General features: G+C 36.3%; 1 protein-coding gene across 25 annotated transcripts in view; it reads left to right on the plus strand.

The window, feature by feature from the left end:
- The first annotated feature begins 44 nt into the window (after positions 1-44).
- Positions 45-23,846, plus strand: part of PPIP5K2 (diphosphoinositol pentakisphosphate kinase 2) — an 85,237-nt gene continuing 61,435 nt past the window's right edge. For all 25 annotated transcript variants that reach the window (XR_016220561.1, XR_016220562.1, XM_051853945.3 and 22 more), the window contains exons 1-9: positions 45-185; positions 8,420-8,796; positions 11,800-11,995; positions 15,391-15,481; positions 16,832-16,917; positions 17,963-18,117; positions 20,314-20,415; positions 22,062-22,223; positions 23,587-23,708. Coding sequence is in view for 23 of the 25 variants with exons in the window: in XM_051853945.3 (XP_051709905.2) it covers positions 8,662-8,796; positions 11,800-11,995; positions 15,391-15,481; positions 16,832-16,917; positions 17,963-18,117; positions 20,314-20,415; positions 22,062-22,223; positions 23,587-23,708 (1,049 nt within the window). In the remaining 2 variants the exon portion in view is untranslated. The remainder of the gene's footprint in view (positions 186-8,419; positions 8,797-11,799; positions 11,996-15,390; positions 15,482-16,831; positions 16,918-17,962; positions 18,118-20,313; positions 20,416-22,061; positions 22,224-23,586; positions 23,709-23,846) is intronic.

The raw sequence follows: 23,846 nt of genomic DNA on the forward strand, positions 1-23,846 counted from the left end.
TGCCTCAATGGGGCCCTTCGGTTGCTACTGAAGGGAGAAGACCCGCGTCCACGCGTGCGGCTTGGAGTCTCTCGAAGAACCACCCATCCCGGCCCTCGGAGTTAGAAGGGGTGAACGGAAACCTGGATGCGCTCGGCCGTGTCCAGCGGCTCGCGGGACGACCGCGGCGGCGGCGGCGGCGGCAGGTGAGGGCCCGGCGAGCGATGGAGGACCGGAGATGCAGAGCAGGCTGCGCGCAGGGTCGCGGCCGCGGTGGGCGTTGGCTGTGTTCGCTGTTGTGCTCTGCGGACCCTAGTTGGGCGCGTGCTCCTCTGAGGGGGCATGGGCCGGGGCGAGTGGCAGCGTGGGCATGGGGGAGTGGCGGTTCCGCGCAGAGCTCGGGTCCGCTCGCGTCTCGCGGTCTCTTCCTCCTGGGAAGCCGCGCACTGCAGCTGCCGAGCTGCCACCGCGCGCCGCGTCTTTCCTCCGCCGGGGTGGGCAGCCTCGAGTTGGGGAACGGATGTGGGCAGAGGTGGCTGTTTTCGTTTTCATGCCGCGGTCTTGTCGGCGCCTCCGCGTGCCCCCTAAAAAGAACAAAAGCCTCGTGGGTTTCAGTGTTCCGTGGTCTGAACGGAGGCTGCGGGCCACCGCCTCGCCTGGGCGACGGGGAAAGTGTTGCATCCTCGTGCCCTGGGTGGGCGAGGCCGGCAGAGTGACCTCTGGACCCCCATCCACGAGGTTCTCTGTGACTTACTGGGTGTTGACCGCGCCCGGTGCCTTGCTTTGCCCTGCAGAAATGCTACGCTGGGGGAAGCATGGCTGACTTCAGCAAGAGCATCCTCTCTGGGAGTTCACTGGGAAAGAATTCTGTTTGGCTGTCACAAGTTCTTCAGTGAAATATATAGTTGTTATTGTAGGCGGATAATAATAGCAGCCATTGACGAAGGTCTCACCGTGTCAAATGCTTTACGTGTTTCTCCATCCACGCCTTCAACAATTCCCTGACATTAAACGACCACTCCCCTTTTACAGAGTTAGAAAGTGAGAGGTCAAGTAACGCTAGTGTTTAGCTGAACGTCCGAATCTGTTAGGAAGCTGATCTGACTTCGAGGTCTGTTTTCTCTGTTGTCCTACCATTATTCTCCCACAGTTGTAACTTCTTCACTAGCACTTGCAGCGGCTGAAAGAATTCATTAAGATATATATATATATGTGTATATATATATTTATCTGTATGCGTGTGCGTACCTGTGTCGGACAAGTGACAGATACGTGCAGAATTCAGTAGTTCAGCACTCGCTATACTTCAGCACTGCAGGCTTATTTAAAGCAAATTGTTAAACTGATGGGCAGAAGGTTCAGAGTTGTATAAGCAATGGTTGATGTCTAAGTTTTAAACTCATGTGACTTGCAGGGTGTGAGGATTTGAACTGAACAAATGATGGAGCATTTACAGATCACCCAAATAAGTGCCATGCACCTGGTTAAGTACTGACAATATATAGTTCTTTGTTTTCCAAAAGCTCCCATGTAGATAGTGGCGTAGAAGCATGAATTTTCTTAAGTGGAAATGGTCTCTCGTGCTTATGCGAGAAGATGTCCTTATTGTTTGGAGATGTTTAGAAATGAAGTTTGTTGGTGCCTAGAACTTGTGTGTCTGTGTGTGTATGGCAAAATGTTGGTAATTTTTGAATCTAATTGCAGATGGATGGATATTTAGTGACTGTTCTTTGAACGTTTCTGAATATTTGAAATTTTTCATAATAAAAACTTGGGGAGGATAAACAACTCTGAGAAGAGCAGATAATTGCAAAGATAAATCTGAAATGCCCTGAAGAGTAGAAGACCAGAGAGGGTTTTGATGTATCCTTGGGGTCTGGCAGAGGCATTGTAGTTCTGGGGAAGCCCTTTTTGTCAGGATCTTTCAGTTGGTTGTTTAAGGGGCAATGGGAACTTCCAAGGAGAACCATGAACTCCAGGCAAAAGGAAATACAATCCTAGCAAAAAGATATTAAATAGCTGTTTGAAGGAGTAAAGGTGAGAAAAAGACTTTTTCTCAGCCAGTGGTCATGATAGTCTTGAGAAGCAAGCAAGACAGACTGAAAAGGTGAAATGAAGTCCCCAGGAGCAGCAGTGGCAAGTAGCTTCGCAAGGTGGGAGATAAATACAGACATCCAGTTGTTTGTGTTTTCTCTTTGCCTGTTAAATGTAGGTCAGAAATCTAAGTAACAGCAGTTAACAAAATATATGAACAGCTAACATTTACTGAGTGCTTAACATGTGCTGGTTGCGTCGCATTGTCATTTAATCTTCAGAATGTACGAATTTATAATCCCATTTTACAGGTAATAGTTGGAGAGGTCAATAGCTTATGTGAAGACGCAGACTTAAAAACTTTCAGAAAAAGACTTCAAATTTAGTTTTGCCATAGAACAGAGTAGTGGTTCTCAAAGTGGGATTCCAAGACAATCAGCGTCACCATTACCTTGGAACTTTAGGCAAAGTGAAATACTGTCCTCCTCCCTTCCCCCAGACTTTTTCACTTAACAGTTTTAACAAGCTCTCTAAGTGATTCTGATGCATACTGAAGTTTGAGAAGCACTGCTTTAACTGTAGGCACTTTTAAAATAATGATTTTATTTATTTGTTTGAGAGGTAGAGCTACAGACAGGGCGTGGGGGGGGGGAGAGAAAGAAAAGGAGAGAGAGAAAAAGATGTCTTCCATCTGCTGGTGCGTGCCCCACATGGCCACAATGGCCAGAGCGAGGCCCATCCATGGTCTTTGGTTTAAAAGAGTGGTCTTTGGTTTAAACAGACCTAGGTTTGAATTACATTTGTAGCCATTATGGATTGTGTGGCCAAGGGTCAAGTTACTTAAGCTTTTGTTTTTTAGGATTTATTTATTTATTTTATTTGAAAGGAAGAGTGACAGCAAGAGAGCAAGATCTTCCTTCCACTGGTTCACTTTCCAAATGGCTGCAACAGCATGTGTGGGCCAAGAGCCAGGAATCCCATTGGTATCTCCACAAAAGTGGCAGGGTCCAGGTACTTGGGCCATCTTTTGCTGCCTTCTCAGATACATTAGCAGAAATCTAGATTGGAAGTGGAGTAGCTGGGATTCCAGCTGGCACTTTGATAGTGGACACTGGTGTTGCAGGTTGCAGCTTAACCTGCTGTGTATGTGCCAGCCCCTCAAATTACTTGAACTTTGGAACTTTACGTATTCATTTGTAATTAAATGATGGTCATTTATGTATTTATAAAATAAGGAAAAGATCCCTTACCGGAGAATGGCTGAGAGATGGTTTCATCACAAAGTAGTAACTAAGTGCTTCCCAATTTTTTTCACGTGGAAGCATAGGTAGGGATGGATAGTAGTTGTATAGAGTAGTGGGAAAGTTGAGGAGAGTGCTGCTGGTGGATCACTGCCCAGGGACTTTGAGTGGTCCTGGAGGCTGAGCCAGTCAATTTCTTGGCATGCCTATAGCTCATTTGTGGGGAGGCGACATGTTGGGAAGCTCTGCATTAATACATTAAGTACTTACACTGTTTTCCCAGTCCTTGGGCCCCTGCACCCGTGTGGGAGACCCAGAGGAAGCTCCTGGATCCTGGCTTTGGATTGGCGCAGCTCCGGCTGTTGTGGCCAGTTGGGGAGTGAACCAGCAGATGGAAGCCCTCTCTCTGTTTCTCCTTCTCTCTGTGTAACTCTGACTTTCAAATAAATAAATAAATCTAAAAAAATGCACTAAGTATGTACCAGGTAACAATGTTGAATAAATGTTCATTCTCTTACAATTTATATTGTGGAGAGACACAAAGTGTTAAGTAATGACAAAGTTGTGGGGTGACCAAAGGTCAAAATAGTTGAGTCCTGAAAACTATTAAGGAAAGTTTTGTGGAGGAAGATCTGTCCGGTAGTTGGGATGTGCCAAGCACTAGGAAGACAAAGATACTGCCTCATGAGCTTTCTCCTGTTATGACAATAGTGAACACATGTTTTGCTTACCATATGCTTCCATTGTTCTGTGCTTCCCCTCATCCTTCCTCAAACTTCATTGCAAATTGGAACCACCTGGTAAGCCTTAAAAATACCTGAGCCCTACTCTTAAATTTTCTGGTTTAATTGGAATGTAATATGACCTATACTTGTGACACAAGCATTTTTGAAATATTATGTTTAATTTTTACAACAAGCTATGACATGGATACAATTTACTGACGAGGAAGTCGAGGCCCTGAGGTGTTAACTTTGTTCAAAGTCACACGGCTTTGTGTGTGGATTTAAGCCCAGATGTTCTATCCCCTTGCTCCTTGCTCTTTACCACTGGAGATCTGTAAGTATCTCTATGTACTGAAATGAAATAAAAGAAAGGAAAAAGAAAGCCTTGCTTGGCCTTGTGTTCTCAGGCTCAATTCCTCTGCCTACCCTTATAGCAAAACCCTTCAAAACAACTATCTGTGTAACCTATCTCTACTACCTCTCCTTCTATTCCTTAAATGCACCAATCATTGAGTACAAATGAAAATTCGTATTGAGGCTTCCCATTTTCTGTAATTTTTCTTGGCTTGCCTGCTCTGCTTCAACCTCCTGACTGTTCCTTGAATGTGGAGAATATGCCAACCCTGCTTCTGTGTCAAGGTCTTTAGGTTTCTTCCATGAATAGCTCTTATTGTACAACTCCATGGCTGACTCCCTCATTTAACTTAAATTTCTGCCCAAATATCACCTTATTAGATAGTTCTTCCTACCATATTTATTTGTTCACTTATCTCTTGTCTTTCTCTAAATGAATAAATGACAGTTTCAGATCTAGGCTTATAATCAAATGTGAAATGTATGTGTGTATACTTCAAGCAGCATTAAACTCTGAAACAACTGAAGTGAAGAAAAGGGACATATCAGTCAATAATGTATGTATTTTTGAAAAACAAATTATGATATTTATAGTTTTTTCCTCCAAAAGTTGATTACTCATGGTTGTACCTTGGGTATAGAATAGCTCAAAATTGTGGGAAAATATATACTAGAAAGATTAGTAGGAAATTATATACAGTATTCTGCAACCAATAACTACAGTCATTAGTTCTGCCACTGGTTCATGGGATTGTTGACTGATTTCTTAAAAACATATTATGCATTCCAGGCCTTCCTCAATGAATACTTTAAAATTCAAAAGTTTTTAAAAATTAATTTTCAGCTTTGTCTCTAAAAAAGATTGCTATTATAAGAACACCAAAACCAGGAGGAAATGCAATTGTAAAATAATTTCATGAAGTATGCATATACTACATACACGTGTACCTATACATATACATATACATATAAGTATACATATATAGAAGTATATACCTGTATGATTATGTACTGATATGCTGGATATCCCATTATCACCATTCTGAATTGGATAGTGAGACATTTATGACATTGTTCCATATTTCTATTATCTGTTTTATTGGTATGCTTATACCAGTATACCAATTATAAAATAGAAAATATTAATTCCTGTAATAAATGAAAAGTATTTGTTGAATAAGTTTATTTCAACAAATGTGAAGTTCCTATATTATATTAGTAGGGAGCCTTATTTACTTGAAAGGTAGAGTGGCAGAGAGATCTGCCATCTGCTGGTTCACTCTTTGGAGAGTCTTCCACGTGGGTGGCAGAGGCCCAGTTACTCGAACCATCATCCACTGCTTTTCCAGGAACATTAACAGGGAGCTGGATCATTAGCACAACAGCCAGGACTGAAAATGGTGCTCCTATACGGGACCCAAGGATCACAGGCAGAGGCTTAACTTTCTGCCCTACAGTGGTTTATTGACAATTTTAAAATGCCAAGTTCTAGTGCTACCTCACTTAGTCTTTACATAGTTGCAGGTTGTTACTATTTGCTTTTTTTTTTTTTTTTTTTTTTTTTTTTGACAGGCAGAGTGGACAGTGAGAGAGAGAGACAGAGAGAAAGGTCTTCATCTGCCATTGGTTCACCCTCCAATGGCCGTCATGGCCGGCGCGCTGCGGCCAGCGCACTGTGCTGATCCAAAGGCAGGAGCCAGGTGCTTCTCCTGGTCTCCCATGCAGGTGCAGGACTCAAGCACTTGGGCCATCCTCCACTGCACTCCCTGGCCATAGCAGAGAGCTGGCCTGGAAGAGGGGCAACTGGGACAGAACCCGGCGCCCCAACAGGGAGTAGAACCCGGTGTGCCGGCGCCGCAAGGCAGAGGATTAGCCTATTGAGCCACAGCGCCGGCCTACTATTTGCTTTTTTGTAGATGAAAAACCTGAAACTCAGCCAAGCGAAGATAAGCCCCTAGTTAGGTAGTGATGGACTGAAACAGGTGTGTGCACCTGACTTCAAAGCACATGCCCTGGGGCAGGCACTGTGGCATAGTAGACTAAGCCTCTGCCTGAGGTGCTGGCACATCATGTGGGTGCTGGTTCGGCTGCTCGTCTTTGATCCAGTTCTCTGCTGTGGCCTAGGAAAGCAATGGAAGATGGCCCAAGGGCTTGGGCCCCTGCACCCTCGTGGGAGACCCGGAAGAAACTCCAGGTTCCTGCCTTTGGATTGGCCCTTGCAGCCATTTGGGGAGTGAACCAGCAGATGGAAGACCTCTCTCTCCCTCTGTGTCTATAACTCTACTTCTCAAATAAAATATTTTGGAAAAATCACATGCCCTGTCCAACACTGAAATATCAGGACTGTATTTAGATGGAAAGAATAGAAAAAATAAAAAGGAACCTAGAGATGTTCTTGTCATTTGGTGCAAAGCAGAGCTATGATCTGCTTATCCACTGCCATTAAATTTGACAGCAATTGAAAACTTTATTTTCCTCTTTTTCAGCAGATGTTTTTGAATGTAATGTAATACAAAGTGGAGCCAGTGTTGTGGCACAGCAGGGTTAATCCACCACTTATAAGGCATGCACCCCATATTAGAGCACTGGTTCAAGTCTGGACCACTCCATTTCTGGTGCAGCTACCTAGTAAAATGCCTGGGAAGGAAGCAGAAGGTTAAACTCTGCCTGCAGCACTGGCATCCTGTATGGGTGCCAGTTCAAGTCCTGGCTGCTCCACTTCTGATCCAGCTGTCTGCTAATGGCCTTGGAAGGCAGTGGAACATGGCCCAAGTGCTAGGACCCTGAACCCATGTAGGAGACCATGAAGAAGCTCCTGGCTCCTGGCTTAGGATCAGCCCAGCTCTGGCCTTTGCAGCCATTTGGAGAGTGAACCCAGCAGATGGAAGACTACTTTCTCTCTCTGTCTCTCTCTCTCTCTCTCTCTCTCTCAATAACTCTGACTCTCAAATAAATAAATCTTTTTAAAAAACAGAATATTTAGTCAAGTCATTCCTTATATTACCAGTAATCAAATGAAAAATTTGATATGTAGTTCCATGTTGGTAGATAATTAATTTACATGTAAACAATTTGGGGAAGGAAGATTTTGTAATTGTATCACTGTATGTGCTAGTTCTAGAACTGATGTTCATGGATGTCTGATTATATGGAAAAGTTGGAATATCAGTTCATCACATAAAATTAGAGTTTAGTGTATCTGTACTCTTCTAGGAAGAGTAAATGTAGATTTTATTAGATTTAATAAGAAGTTTTTGACGTCTATAAATTTAAGAGCTGCTATTAACTATTGTTTTCACTCTCTTTTTTTGTTATTTATGGGTGAGAACAGAATGTAAAATGACTATGTTCCCTAAAAAACACCTGTTTACAAACTGAACTTTTTTTGTTTGTTTGTTTGTTTGAAAGAGCAGAGAGAGACAAAGAGAAATTTTCCATCCTCTGGTTCACTCTCAAGTGGCTCCAGTAGCCAGGTCTGGGCCAAGATGAAGCAAGGAGCCAGGAACTCCGTCCTTGTCTCCCACATGGGTGATGGGCCCAAGAATTTTAGCCATGTTCCCACTGTCTTCCTAAGTACCTTAGCAGGAGCGGAGCAACCAGAATTCAAACCTATAATGAGATGCCAGCATTGCAAACAGTTGCTTAGCCTCCTCTACTGGCTGCATTAACTGAAATTTTACAAGTTGGTTTAATATCATTTCAGATTAATATTTGGTTTTCAGTGGTTTTAAATCTACATTTTATTTCCTGTTCATATATTGGAATTTTTAAAAATGATTTTTCTTATTTGAAAGTGCTGACATTTTAGTTTTTAACATAATTTGGTTATAATATGAATAACTTTTCCTGGTTTTCTAAAAATTTTCAGACTGGAGGAATTTAAAGTACAAGTTTTTGTTTCATATTAGTTTATCATATTGGTATGATGGAGATTACTAAATAGTAGAGTCCTAATTTCTTAATTTTATGGAAGAAAATACATTTATTGGGGTATGTCAAGTTATTAGTATTGATGTTATGTCATTGAAAATTCTTTTTATGTGAATTTTTTAAGTATTCTCAATTTTTTCATTTTTTTTTTTTAAGGCAAAAAGTGTGCTGTATCAACTCAGGGGCATAACAGCAAACTGCAGCAACAACTTTGATATCAACAATGAAGCAATGATATCTGAGGACAAAAGAGCACTTGCCAACTGTTTGTCATCACCATTTCAAGTGTTTGTATAAGCAGAAACAACTGCAACAGATTCCTGGGTCTGCTAGAATAGGGGGAATGTTTTATTCTGATACTAATTATTTCTAAGGAGTTTTAATATAGATTAAGTTATATGCAACCAAATGAAATAAAGATGAGTGAAACCCCCAGATTCTTTGTTGGGCCTGAAGATACAGAAATAAACCCTGGAAATTACCGACATTTCTTCCACCATGCAGATGAAGAGGAGGAGGAGGAGGATGAATCTGTAAGTTGTTTGTTATTTTGATAAGAGAAGACCCATCCGGTATAGGCTTTTTACTAATTACTGCTAATGTGAATTAATACAGTAAGCTTATATCAAGACTTCTTTCACATATAAATGTGTTACAGTTTTTTTTAGGTGAAAAGGTAGATTTTGTTTCTTGTATCTACTGTGAATCCAGAAATACACTTCTAAGTTGTTTAATGATGACCAGTTTAGTTTCTTTCTATGATAGGCATATCATAACTCAGGATTAGGTAAAAAAAAAAATAGGTGGATAAGAGAAACAGTAATCCAGGCTGTAGGTCAAAATAGTTTCTTCTGTGTACAAACACATTCCAACTACATCAAGATAAAGATTTAGAAAGAAATTATTTTTTTAAGATGGAAATAATTTTAAAGGTTCTAAAAAAAGTAGGATAGCTTAACTAAGTTGATTATCATGTTGTCCATGCAAGTGCTGATTACCTGAAAATATCCCTATTTGTTAACTATTCAGAAGTCTGCAAACTGAGTAGCTACAATGAAAGACTACTTCTAGGGTGTGTGTGTGTGTGTGTGTGTGTGTACGTGTACGTCTTGTTCTCTAACTTAATCCTATATCCATACTAGATTTTATGATGTATTTGTTCAAGTTGCTATAGTTATAATTAACCAAACATTTTTCATACTCATTATTTATTTGTTTACAAGTAAAGATTTCTTTCTTCTGAAAACTGACTTAAAATACGTACTTTAAACATGTTTTTTGCTTTTCTTGTTTTTCAAATTGGACTGTCACTCATTTGAACCCTTCAATGCAGAGCATCTACCCTGCCTTACCCTTGAAAAATTTATGATTGTCAAGCTTCTCTTACCAGCAAAAGCTTTTCTTCATTTAATGTCTTACCTGAAAATCCTGCATGTAAAATATAAAAGCAGAGCTTCTATGATTTCTACAACTCTTATGCCTTTTCTGGAGTTTAGCTCAACACTGTGAGCTTCACTGGGAAATCAAATTCATTTTTATTACATACTCATATTTTTATCTCCTGTCTGTCACCATGTGTCTCATATCCTTCCTGTGTCTGATGTTTTAGTGACACTAAAATTTTTATTTCTACGTATTTATTCCATACTGTATTATGTTTGTTTGCTCTTGTATGTAATCCCTTCACCTCTTGGAAATCTCCTTATTTGAGGTACTTTGTGAATGCTTGCGTTTCATGTCTTTCACTCTTTCTACTCTCCTTGCCTTTTCCCCATGCCAGACTTGAACACTTCTTCCTTAGGACTGTCTCTATTCCATTTATCACAATGTACCCTATTATTGCTGTGTTTCCTGTTGGCTCAAAGTACTTCCACAGACAGGTACATTCTACATATCTAATCTTCTGGACTTACTGTAGTTCTTGGAATATTGGTGCCAGATAAACTGAGCTTTCATCCATGATGTACAGTTGTCACTTAGAGGTATTTGATGTGGTTTGTTTGGCCTTTAGCTTTATAGAGTGATTTATTTCAAATCACTCTACTGTTCTTAAGATCTCAAAAATATGAACTTCAATCTTATTGGACATTAAATTTTACAAAATAACTCAATCTGTTTAAAAAATAATGTTCATGCTTCTAAGATTTAACTTCATAGGAAAATTTTGCAATGTTGTCTTAAGAATGTACATATATTTATACCTTTTAAATATAAAATTTTTCCTGTTCATCTTAGCCAATGAGGAAATATTTATTAAATAGATCTATAATAAATAAAAACAATGTATTAGTTTTTTTTTTTAAAGGCAGCATGAAAAATTGAATATTTCTGTTTTCTGGATAATCTACTTAAAGAATATTAGAATGAGCTATATGAAGGCTTTTCATCAGGAAAAAATAAGGAAACTAAAAGTAGATGAATAGAAGAGGAAAAGACAGCAAATCTCAGGAAAGTTGGGACTTATAATGAAATTCAATACTGATTTGAACTGTAAACTGCAAGTTAAAAGAGGCAGTGCAGAAGTGTACTTCTAGGAATAAAGAGCAGTTTAACTATGATGTTATCCAGTTTTATTTTAAATTAGAATAAGAGAAAGTCTAGTAAACTGTGTTTTAGCCCAGACTATGATGTCATGTGAAATATATAAAATATGGAAGAGAGATTAATTGAAAAAACTAGACACAGCTTTGTATAGTTAATGAAACCTCTCTGCAATGTCCTTACTTGGGGTGCCTTTTAAATCTTAATTCTTCAAAGCTCTGTCCAGATTCTGTGTCTTTCACATTTTCCACTCTCCTTTTCTCCAGGCCAGACTTGAACACTTCTTCCTTGGGGCTATCTCCATACCGTAACATGTATTTCTATTCCATATGCATCTGAATGTAGAGTCTGCAGAATGACTCTTGAGTGTTGTTAGGAATCCATGAGCTATTCATAAATTGTTTGCTATATTCTGTCCAGTATTGCCAGATATCAGTAACACCATTACAAAGGAATTTTGAGTATGAAGATACTCAAAATACTTAGCTATATGGCTTTCACTAAATTTGCTTCCAACTTGTTGTTAGTAACCAACTAGTATTCAAGCTCAATGTAAAAAGGGAAAAAATGGTTAAGGACTGCATAGCTTTGTAGTCACAATCACACCTTATTTTAGGCAAGAGAATTTCTCACTCCCATTGACCCTTTGACTTATTTAGAATTTGTGCCCTTACTGCTATTTTCTGGTATGAGCAAAGGGTTACCATATACTAGATGCAGTAAAAGAAGGAATATTTAAGTTTTAAATTTGATTGAAAATAGTAACAATGTTTTGAAAATGTTCTCATTAAATTTTTTCAAGACCTTTAAAGAAACTGTTTTATGTATTATATATTATAACAATTATGTGATTTTAAAAAATTTTATTAGTAGGTTAATATGCCACTTTTACTGATTAATCTCACATATCATGTACTTCTGGGAAAAAAATTAAAATGATTAAACTTTGGAGTTCAACTAGGTTAATATTATATTTTGCTTTGTTTCTATTTTAGCCACCAGAAAGGCAGATTGTGGTTGGAATATGTTCCATGGCAAAGAAATCCAAATCCAAACCAATGAAGGAAATTCTTGAACGGATCTCCTTATTTAAATATATCACAGTAGTAGTATTTGAAGAGGAAGTTATTTTGAATGAACCAGTGGAAAACTGGCCTTTATGTGATTGTCTTATTTCTTTCCACTCTAAAGGTATTAAAGAAGGGCGGGGAGGGAATCCCTTTTTCCTTTCTGAGTGTAAAGCTCATTTGTATTACTTAATGTTTGATAAAAGAAAAATAAAATGAAACCTATTCTCACACAGATAGTTGATGCTAACATTTTGACATATTTATTTCCAGTCTTTTTCTTCTGTGTGTATTTCTTAAAAAATGTTTAGTGTCAGTGTCTGTAATTTTACATTTAACTCTTTTCACAATTATATAAAGAGATTTTCTTCCCTCCATGTAATTCTTCAATAATCTCATTTTTACTGTGGCATGTTTGGAAATATGAAGTCATATTTAACTAATAGCTAAATATTTGAGTGAATTTATTTAAAATAAGGTCTGAAACTCTGTGTTACTTTGTATCTCTAAATTTATTAAGATAAATTATTGAATTATTTTAAGCCCTTGTGTTTTTGCCATACAGAAAACAATTTGTTTTTCATATGCATATTCACACTGTATTTCTTAAGAATTTAATATTTGAAATTTTAGGCCTTACTTGCTGTATTTTACTGTATTAGGATATCAGTTAAGTATGCTAATCAAAATTATTACATGTATAACTGAATTTATAACCTAAAATTTATGTTAGGGTGATCTCCCATTGATAAATATAATTGTTTTTAAAGATTTTATTTATTTACTTGAGAGGTAGAGTTACAGACAGAGGAGGAGACAGAGAGAAAGGTCTTCTTTCTGTTGGTTCACTCCCTAGATGGCCGCAACAGCTGGAGCTACGCCGATCCAAAACCAGGAGTCAGGTGCTTCTTCCTGGTCTCCCATGTGGGTGCAGGGGCCCAAGCACTTGGGCCATCTTCTACTGCTTTCCCAGGCCATAGCAGAGAGCTGGATTGGAAGAGAAGGGCAGCCAGGGCTAGAACCGGCGCCCATATAGGATGCCAGTGCTGCAGGCAGAGAATTAACGTACTGCACCAGAGAAATATAATTTAAAACATAGACTTAGTTATAAATGTATCCGTGTTTACTGCACTTGTTACCAAAGATAATCCAGAACTAAGTTAAAGTCTCACTTCAGCAGGAAGAAGATGGGTCATGGTTCACACTTTTTGGGCTTCCAAATCCTAAATTGAATTCCATCATTCCATTGAGAGCCACAGATCTTTCCTGAGGCCCTGTGTTTCAGAGGACCTTAAAACTTGCTTCTCCTTGAGAGTGAAGTGTTCTTTCCTTACTGTTATATGTTTCCTTATCATATAAGCCCCTGAAAACTAGCTGCTGTTTCTAAGGAAATATCCCATGTACTGTCCCTTGGTAAGGAAAACTCCCCTTAAACAGCAACAAAACCGGGGAATTAACTGTATAGGTATTTTCTGTATGCTGATTCTTTTTAGGAGGCTGTAAATCATAGACATTGTACAAATAATGAATTCTGAGAGTCTTTATAAAACTTGAAGGGTTTGTAATTTGTGGCCAGTTGATTCTTGGTATAGAGTATTGCTATTTAAATATTTACAACTAAGGGTGGATTTAAGAATAAATCTTGTTTAACTTATCATAGCTTTAAAAATATTTTTTAAATAATTATTTTATTTATTTTGAAAAACAGAAGTTACAGAGAGAAGTAGAGCCAGAAAGAGAGGTCTTCTATTCCGCTAGTTCTCTCCCCAAATGACCGCAATGGTCAGAGCTGAGCTGATCCGAAGCCAGGAGCCAGGGGCTTCCTCCAGGTCTCCCACATGGGTGCAGGGGCCCAAGGAGTTGGGCCATCTTCTACTGCTTTCCCAGGCCATAGCAGAAAGTTAGATTGGAAGAGGAGCAGCCGGGACACGAACTGGTGTCCATATAGGATGTCAGCACTACAGGCTGGGGCTTTAACTCGCTGCACCACAGTGCTGGCCACCCCCCAATTTTTTTTTTTTTTTTTTTAATTTATTTGAAAGTCAGAGTTAGAGAGAGAGAGAAAGAGACAGAGATCTTCCATTTGCTGATTCACTCTCCAGATAGTCACAATGGCCAGGGTTGGGCCAGGCTGAAGCCAGGAACCTGGAGCTCCTTCTGGGTCTCCCATGTAGGTGGCAGGGACCCAAACACTTGTGCCATCCTCCGCTACTTTTTCCAAGCCATTAGCCGGGAGCTGGATTCGAAGTGGAGCAGCTGGAACTCAAACCAGTGCTCATATGGGGTACCAGTGTTACAGGTGTCAGATTTACACTCTATGCCACAGCGCCATCCCCTAAAAATTTTGTTTTTTAAACTTTAATATCCTCAAATACTTTCTTCTCCTAACTATTCTGGTAATACTACAAAATATAGTGTCTTCAAAGATATACTTAAATATCTGTAGTTAAGTCCTAAAGTTGTACATACCTGCTGATTTTTTTTATCTTGTCCACAGATAGTCATTAAAATTTTCAATTAAGGATAACATGTTCATTAAAATATTTTCACTTAAGGAATAATAATAGGTAACATATACTGAGCACTTATTATGCCAAGTACCATACTAAGTGCTTTATATACACTCATTTAATTGTTCAAAATCCATACTAGGTAAGGTTGATTATTAAACTCATTTATAGAAGAATTGGAGGCTTGCAGGGATGTTAAATAAATTTGCCCAAGGTCATACAGCTAGTGAAAGATGGAATCAGGTTTTGAACATTGATTCTAATGACTGCTGTAGTTTACTGCTTCCCTTAATGAGTATTGATGGATAAAATTTGAGGCTTTTACTGTCCATATAGAGAGTAAAATTCTTTAAAAATTTTAGGCCTCTTTTTACATCTACCATTGGATTTGTTTTCATTACGTTAGTAATTATACCAAAGCTTGGAAATTTTGGAGAGTTCATTTCTGTTGTCTTAACATTGGCCTGGCAGTAAAATATTTTATATTTTGAATATATCTATTGCATGTCAAGTAATTTTTGCTTTTGCTGCTATTTTTAAAAGTACATAAGTTCTTTGAATGTTAGCTGATTTATATGTATATATGTATATATAGACTTGAAAATATGAAATGAAGAAGAGTTATATATAAATTAGGCTTTTAAAATCACATAATTCTGATACACTTATTTATATAAAGATTTATTTCTATAATCTTATAGGTAATCAAACCCCATGGTAGGTGGCTGAATAGTCAGGCATTGATTCACATGTCAGTGCTATAAGTGTGGTTATACTTGTATAGCCCCTGGCTCACTGTGCCTTATCAGTGAAATTAGGAAATAGATTTAATAGTATAAGTGAAGTCAGTGTTTATTTATATAGTATCCCATACCATTTATGAATGATAATTCTTATGCATAATGAAATTATTCTTTTATAAAAGGTGGCATCAATTCAGGTTGATAAAGCTATAGATGTCAACTTACCTTGATATTGTACAGAGTGTGTTAATAATATGTGTTCTTAGGATTTCCACTGGACAAAGCAGTTGCCTATGCAAAACTCAGGAATCCATTTGTAATCAATGACTTGAATATGCAGTATCTTATACAAGATAGGTGAGTGACAAAGTTGACTGAATTAAGTGAAGAAAAGTTAATATTTAGTACCTACTGTATGCTGACATTAAATCAGGTGTTTTCACATAAGTTAATTCATTATAGTTTGAAAATAATAGGAGGGTACATCAGAATGTTTTTGGAAAAAATGAATTAAAAGATGAGCTTATTTTGATGCAAAACAATTACAAACTTTATGCACAGTATTTTCATAATATAATTTTCTATGAATGTTTTGGAATGTCTTCATATGAATAGATTTCACAAATTTTTGTACCAAAATAAACTTTTTGAAGTATAGGCATACTCAGAAATAGGTGTCTGCATATTACTTAACTTTATAGATGAAGAAAGTTGAGAAACATGAAGATGAATTAATTAACCCAAAGTCACAGGTAGTTCCTCAATATTTGGATAAGGATATATGCCATATTTGTTTAATTTCTAAAGCCTACTGAACCATTGAAAATTATGAACAGTTCATCCATGATATGACTTAGAATGAATTTAGGACTTTATCCATCATAATTAGATTATTTTTTAATAATATAGTGTACTCAATTTGAAATATATTCCACTATATATGTTAGTATTCATTCAACAAGCCAAAATCATGGATTTCTAAAAGAAATTATAAAATATGAGTGTATTTCATTTAATTTTTCACATTGATAGCTATTTGTATTATTTCAGCAGCTTCTTTTTACTTACCATTACAATATGAAATTATGTATGTGCATCTAAAAATACTTTAGAAAAACCCTATAGTTTTTCTTTTCTATTTTTTTCTTGTATTTTAGGGAGTAACATTAAAAAATCTAAAAATTTAAAGCATTTTCCTAGATTTACATATTAATGAATATTTATGTCTGTTATAATATATGCATCTTCATTTAAGAAGTTTGCAAAATAATAGCATGAAGAAAGCTGTTAATCCTGCCACTATATTAACCACTCATACATACACTCATATTTAACAAAGTTAGAGTCACCTTTCTGTTAGTATACTATGAGCATTTACTCAGGTCACTGTCATTTATACAAATAGTTTTTAATAGTTGAATTCTATTCTGTCATTGTGATGTATCAACATCATTTAACCATTTCTTTTTATGTATTTACATTCTCAGTTTTAAAAACTAGTATTTTATTATGCCACAAAAAGTTTTCATTGCCGAATGTTTCTTTAGAATATATTTTTTAATATTTAAAATGACATTTTTTTGAAAAGCTTAATATACACAACCTTTTTAGAAGTACAACAAAAGTAATGTGCTTTAGGAAAAGTACAGTAATAAAATCATTGTGAAAAAGCAATAAAATAATAAGGATAATTTACTTTTTCTTCAGGAGAGAAGTATATAGTATTCTTCAAGCTGAAGGTATTTTACTTCCTCGTTATGCAATTTTGAACCGTGACCCAAATAATCCCAAAGGTAAGAGTAGGAAATTTTAAGCAAGCTGCCTTTTGTCTCTCAACATGCTGTGAGCATTTTCTTTCAGTGATTAAGTGGGAAGAATTTAAGGAATTCATGGTATTCAGTTTTTTTAATTATTAAATAAACAAGCTTTGTATTTGATTAAAATGAGACTGAGATAAAAGGCTAACTGACAGTTTAGGAGTCCTCGATGCTACTTTTCTTTGGTCTGTATTTGACATATCTCTAAGAATCGAAAGATTTTGAAATTACATGCTTAGTAAAGTACTGATTAGGGCCAAACAAGTGATTTATCTGTGATGAATGAGTTATGTATTAGTGACTTCTTGCTTCAGTGTCACACTGAATATCTGATGATTAGGAATATTAAAATACTGCCTCTTATTAATATTTCATAGTACCCTTTACTCATTTTTTCTGATCATACAAAATAGTGTGTCCGTAATACATAGCTTATTGTACAGAGCAAGATAAATGCTTGTCTTAAGAGTTAATATTCTGTTAGTGTTTAGTATTTTGGGGAGTTTTGATGACTGATTGTACCTTAAAGCAACATTTTTGGAAAAACTAGTCACGGCATTTATTATCTGAAACTGGGAAATTTTCTCATTTGTATAGTTGTGAAAATTAATTCCCTGACTAGATTGCTTGCTTACTGTGTGTATGGGTTAGCTTTCTAACTTAAGTAATTTCATGTTCCCTGGGACCCATATTCACAGAACACAGTGGCATTCTGGGGTTTTCAGTTTTTCCTCATGGCATTGTTTCATATCTAAGTTTGGGTTCTGTGATGTGGCAGTGTGAAATGGCAAGTCCATAAGATTTTGACAAACAACTATAGTCCTTTATATTGTTATGTCATTAAATGTTTCTATGTATTGTTCACATACATATGTTTAATTAAAATCACATTTGTACATTGTCCAAGCTTGCTTTTCTTTGTGGTCTCTCTTCTTGGAAAAAAAAAAAGTTCTCAACAATAATGACTTGATATCTGGATGATGTAAAGCAGTAGTAACTTTCCTTGCTGTTGGATGTCTAGAGTGCAGCCTGATTGAAGGAGAAGATCACGTAGAAGTAAACGGGGAGGTTTTCCAAAAGCCTTTTGTGGAAAAGCCGGTCAGTGCAGAAGATCACAACGTTTACATTTATTACCCCACATCTGCTGGTGGAGGAAGTCAAAGACTCTTTAGGAAGGTAAGCCTCTGTAGCCTTCCTGTCATTGCTGTTCTTCATATATTGTGTGCATTTCATTAAAAGTAATGTCAGTTTTATTAGAAGTAACCAAGTATTTAGTAAAACTATGATTCAATATTGGACTCTTGAAAATGTATCACATGGAGGTAAATTTGTAAGACTAATAGCAAACGTTTTTAGAAAAGCAAAACTTTGTGGTTTTTTTTTTTGTTGTTAATTATTTAATTTTGATTTTACTTGAAAGGCAGAGAGAAAGAAAGGCAGAGAGAGATCTTCCATCTGCTGGTTCTCGTTCCAAATGCCTACAACAGCCAGGGTTGAGCCTCCCTGAACCTAGGTTCCCAGAACTCAATCCCAAGTACTTGAGCCATAACCTGTACCTTCCCAGGATGTGTGCTATCTGGAAGCTGGATCACAAGTGGAGGACCCAAGATTCAAACCAGGCACTCTGATAATATAGGATGCAGTTACCCCAAGCCACAACTTAACTGCTGTGCTAAACACATACTCCACCTTAGCTATTTAATTTTTAGCAAAATTCCTACCTCTAGAATATGAATATTTTCTTCTACCTCTCATTTGTATTTCTGTCAACCTAGAAATTTAGGTAAGGTCATCAATCTTTTAGAAAAATGGCCCAGAAACTAGTCAAGGGCATTGTGGTTCAGCAGGTTTAACCTCCACTTAAGACACCCACATCCCATATTAGAGTGCCTACTTCAAGTCCTAGATAATCTGCTTCTGATCCAGCTTCCTACATCTTGCAAAAGGTGGCAGATGATGGATCAAGTACCTGAGTTTCTGCCACCCATGTGGTAGGCTTGAATGGAATGCTAGGCTTCTGGCTTCCACTTGGCACAGCCCTGGCTGTTGGGGGCATTTGGGGAGTAAACCACCTGATGGAAAATAACTTCTGTGTGTGTTTATGTGTAAGTCTGTTGCTCTGCCTTCAGAATAAATAAAAAATATTTTTTTTAAAAGAAAAATAGCAGAGCTGGTGTTTTGGCATTGTGTTGTGGTTAAGCTGTTACCTATGATGCCGGCATCCCATAGTGGCACCAGTTCAAGTCCCAGCTGCTACAGTTCCAATCTGGCTTCCTGCTAATGTACCTGGGAAGGCAGTGGAAATTGGCCCAAGTGCTTAAGCTACTGCACCCACACAGGAGACCTGGAAGAAACTCCCGGCTTTGACCAGACCCAGCCCTGGTTTTTGTAGCAATCTGGACAGTGAACCAGCAGATGGAAGATCAATCTTTTTCTGTAACTCTGCCTTTCAAATAAAATAAATCTTTTTAAAAAATATTTAAAGGGATCACAGAAAAAACAACACTAATAAATTGTACATACATGAAAATATGCTTATTTGCACTTGTTATAAAATAAAGTGCTTATCAGTCTAAAATATATGGATTAGCAAACATTATAAAACATTGAGAATAGTAGGAAAACAAACATAAGCCCAAATATTTTTGGCAAAAATGCAAATTAGTGTAGCCTCTTAGCAACATAATTTAGCAATGTATCAAAATTCTGGAGATAAAAAATTAAGAACACAATGAAGTAATATTTTAATAGCCATTAGAGTGACAAATATTGAAGAATTTAACAGTTACGAATACAGAAAAGGATGAAGAACAGTAGGATGTTGATAAAACTAAATTGTTAAAGCAGTATATAAAAATTTTGGTATTATCTTTATAAGTTGAGTGTGAACATATTCTATCCCCTAGCAATTCCACTATTAGTATGTATCTAAGAAACACTCTTCACACATTTGCCATGGTGACACTTGCAAGGAATTGAATCTGTCATTGTTAAAATAGCCAAAAGTTGAAAAACAACCTAAGAATACATTGATAGAAGAATGGATATATTCTGATGTATTTATATAGTTAAAAAAAAATTCAATGGTAGTTAAAGTGAACAAACTTTGAATTACATACAGCAACTTGGATGAATCTTAGAAGCATGATTTTAGTATTTATATTTTTATGCTCTTTAACTTATAAGTAAGTTACAGAGACAACAGAGGGTAATAATAGGGCCACATTTGGTATTAAGTATTGTTAAATATTTGTGGCTTAAGAAAATTTTATTTGAAAACTCTTAAGGTAGAAATAGATGAGAAATAAATATTATATTATAAAAATGAGAAATAATTTGTTTTTTATATCAATGAACATCTTTTATTTTCAGATTGGCAGTAGAAGTAGTGTTTATTCCCCAGAAAGCAATGTACGAAAAACAGGTTCATATATATACGAAGAGTTTATGCCCACAGATGGTACAGATGTTAAGGTAAGCTTGATTAAAGAACATTTTAATTTTGTTTTTAGGTAATACTGATATTAAGGTAGTATTGATTAAAGTGCACATGATCCTTGTAACTATGGCATTTTGTGCCAATACATCTATTGTGCATTGAAAATGCATTTAGTACACCTATGGGTCAAATGTTATAGCTTAGCAGTACAGTATACTATATGTTAGTATAGTATACTTAGCTTAGCAGTACAGTATACTGTATGTTAGTTGTTAACTGTTGTGATCATGTGTGGCTGACTGGGACTTGGGACTGGTGCTGTCCAACATCATAAGAGAGTACCTTGTAACATATTGCTGGCTGAGGAAAAGATCAAAATTCAAAATCTGAAGTGTGGTTTCTTCTGAATGCATATTGATTTTTTTTGAAAAATTATAAATTGAACCAGGGAATATGTAGATTTTAATTTTCTATTTTGAGTTATTTCGGTGGTAATGCTTTAGCTATTTAACCTCTCTTATGGATCTCTTTCTGATCAGGTGTTTTTGTTCTGTTTCTGCCATGAACAGTTTGGCAGTCAGAAGCCTGTGGACCTTGTGGTGACAGACTTATCCTTGATATTTTACTATTTTTTAATGTCCTTTTAAAGAAACGTACATAATAGTATATCACAAAGTTGGATTGTAAATATTTTGACACAGATTAAGCATCTCTAATCTGAGAAACCAAAAATCAAAATACCATGAAATTTGAAACTTTGAGAGTCAGGTTGCTGCTCAAAAATTTCGGATTTCGGAGCATTTTGAATGCTCAGATTAGGGACACTCAACCTGGACTTTGGAATGTTTGCATAGACGTAGTCATCACAGTTTATGAGCAGTGATTAGTGTTGATGTTTTGAGATCTGTGCCAACTATAATATGATAAAATCTGATTTCAGTTAGTGACAAATAAGGCGTTAATAGCTCTACATCAGCTAGTCTTTGTCTAATGGAATTCTTCTTAAAGTATAAATATAATCATGAACATATCCTTAAAAATTCTCTGCTCGATTCTCATTGGTCATAGGATAATAGCCAAATTCATAAGCCTGGCATGCAAGCTATTTCATAGTCTGCTGTTAGAGGTTTCATTTGTTACAGTATATAAACTATATCAGATAGCTTACCCTAACCTGAATATCTCACTGTGTGTCATGCCTCTGTGCTTTGGGTTTGTTACCTCTGTTCATAATGCCTTTCCTTCTCTTGTCTGCATTCGGATTCATGCCTTTTGCTCTTTTAAATCTGTTTTTTGACAGTGTTTTCCTTCTGTAATCTTTGTATCTCTCCTTTGTTAAACTAAAACAATTTGAGAGCGATCACAGCATATGCTTCTTGGTATTCTCTCTGAAAGCTTAGTAGAATCATTTTCTTAGAGAATGAAACTTCACTATGTTTCTTGATTTTCTCTCTTAATGCTCAATATAGTAGTTTTCTATACAGAATGAAACTGTTTGCTGGTTTTGACATATAACTTTTTATCATTTTATTGAAAATATTGGCATGTAAAACAGGAAGATTGATCTGTCTCTCCAGTAGTCTGGAATCTGAAGTATTTTTTTGATTATTTTTCCTTTGAATTTGATTCCTGCATTTAAATATACATGCACACACAGACGTATCTTTAACACTTGTGAAAGGTTTATACAGTGGGTCCAGATTATGCGCATGCTGAAGCTCGGAAATCTCCGGCGCTTGACGGCAAGGTGGAAAGAGATAGTGAAGGAAAAGAAGTCAGATACCCTGTCATTCTCAACGCCCGAGAGAAATTAATTGCTTGGAAAGTCTGTCTTGCTTTTAAGGTAAGTTGTTATATGAGCCCTGCAGACTTTTGTGAAAAAAGAATTTTTATTTTCTTTTTTGAGGAAAAGATCATATTTGGGCTGATGATTGGAGAAATAAGCTGAGAAAGTACTTAGGATGTCTGAACAGTTCGTGTGCTTTTTTTTTTTTTTTTTTTGAGGGAGTTTTGTATTGCTAACATGTTGTATTCTTATAGTGCCAATCTGTTCTTTCTGTACACATTCTATAAAAGGAAGTTTTGTCAGAAATAGAGAATAAATCAACTCACCAGTGTTTAGGGGTATTGTCTAACACATCATTCAAAACTGGTTAAAAGTTTATTTTCACAAAATTGATAACATTTTTTGTCACCTCAGTGTTCTAAGCCCTGGCAGTCAATCCTTTGGATTAATATGATAAAATATGTTCATGAAAGCAATATAAAGACATTTTGTAAAACTTTTTGCTTCTGACTATTTAACTAATTTACTCAATCTGTGTTCCTAGGTTTTTATCTAAGTACTTTTAGCAAAAATTTAAATGGAAATAGTACAGCTTGCATTCGATAAAGGACACATTTTATTTTTATGAAATTTTGCCTTGGATCTAAAATTGAAAGGCCAGAATATACTAGAATTACTGGTTATAAGTAAAAAATAATTTATATTCTAAAAATAATTTGAATCTCTTTCATGGAAGGCATGTTAGCCTGTAAATATGTTTTAATAAATTTCTATGAAATGTTTTACTATGCCAGGATTCCAAAAACTGCGACTCGGAATCATGTTATCCTAATGCATGATGATTTGAGCATAAAATGTAAAGATCAGAAAGTTGTTAGCAACAGATCAGGAAATTTATACCTTTCAACCATTTTCTTCCCCCAAATAAAGCAAATTTGTTACAGGTAGTTATAAACATGTGGTTGTCAGCACATAAAAGATTTACAGGGATAATTGGAAACTTCCTCTGAGATATGTCTTTAAAAATTTTCCTTTTATTAGGGGGACTACAGTGATAAAATTTCTACTAGTGTAAAATTTATTAATTAGAGCCTTTAAGTAGTTTGCTTTTGTTTTTTATTTAAATGTTAATTGAAAAACTTTGTGATATAATTTTTTGTCCTTTCTCATCTCTTATGTGTTATTTTATATTTACATCAAGATAAAGAGCTTAAATAATCATAGCATGTATGTCTTCAGAGTAGTCAAGTTATGAATTCATAATGTCTTTCATTTCCTACTTACTGTGAAGTAGATCAGCATGCAATAATAATACATTTTCAGGCATATTAGAATTTGATATATTCTAATTAAAGTGGAAAAGCATGAATCATAATGATTTAAATGAAAAACTTTAAAGTTTGTTATTTATTTTAAATAGCAAACAGTTTGTGGCTTTGATTTGTTACGGGCCAATGGACAGTCCTATGTCTGTGATGTCAATGGCTTCAGTTTTGTGAAAAATTCCATGAAGTATTATGATGATTGTGCAAAAATACTTGGGTAAGAATTTTTAAAATTTGTTTTTCTTCTCTTTAACTTGGCATTCTAGTTATTAAGAAATCACATTTTTATACATTTATTTATTTATTTGAAAGTCATCCGCTGGTTCATTCCCCAATTAGCCGCACCAGCTGGAGC

Source organism: Oryctolagus cuniculus, chromosome 14 (assembly GCF_051225735.1).
Source record: "Oryctolagus cuniculus isolate XC-2025 breed Fujian yellow rabbit chromosome 14, ASM5122573v1, whole genome shotgun sequence".
Taxonomy (NCBI): Eukaryota; Metazoa; Chordata; class Mammalia; order Lagomorpha; family Leporidae; genus Oryctolagus; species Oryctolagus cuniculus.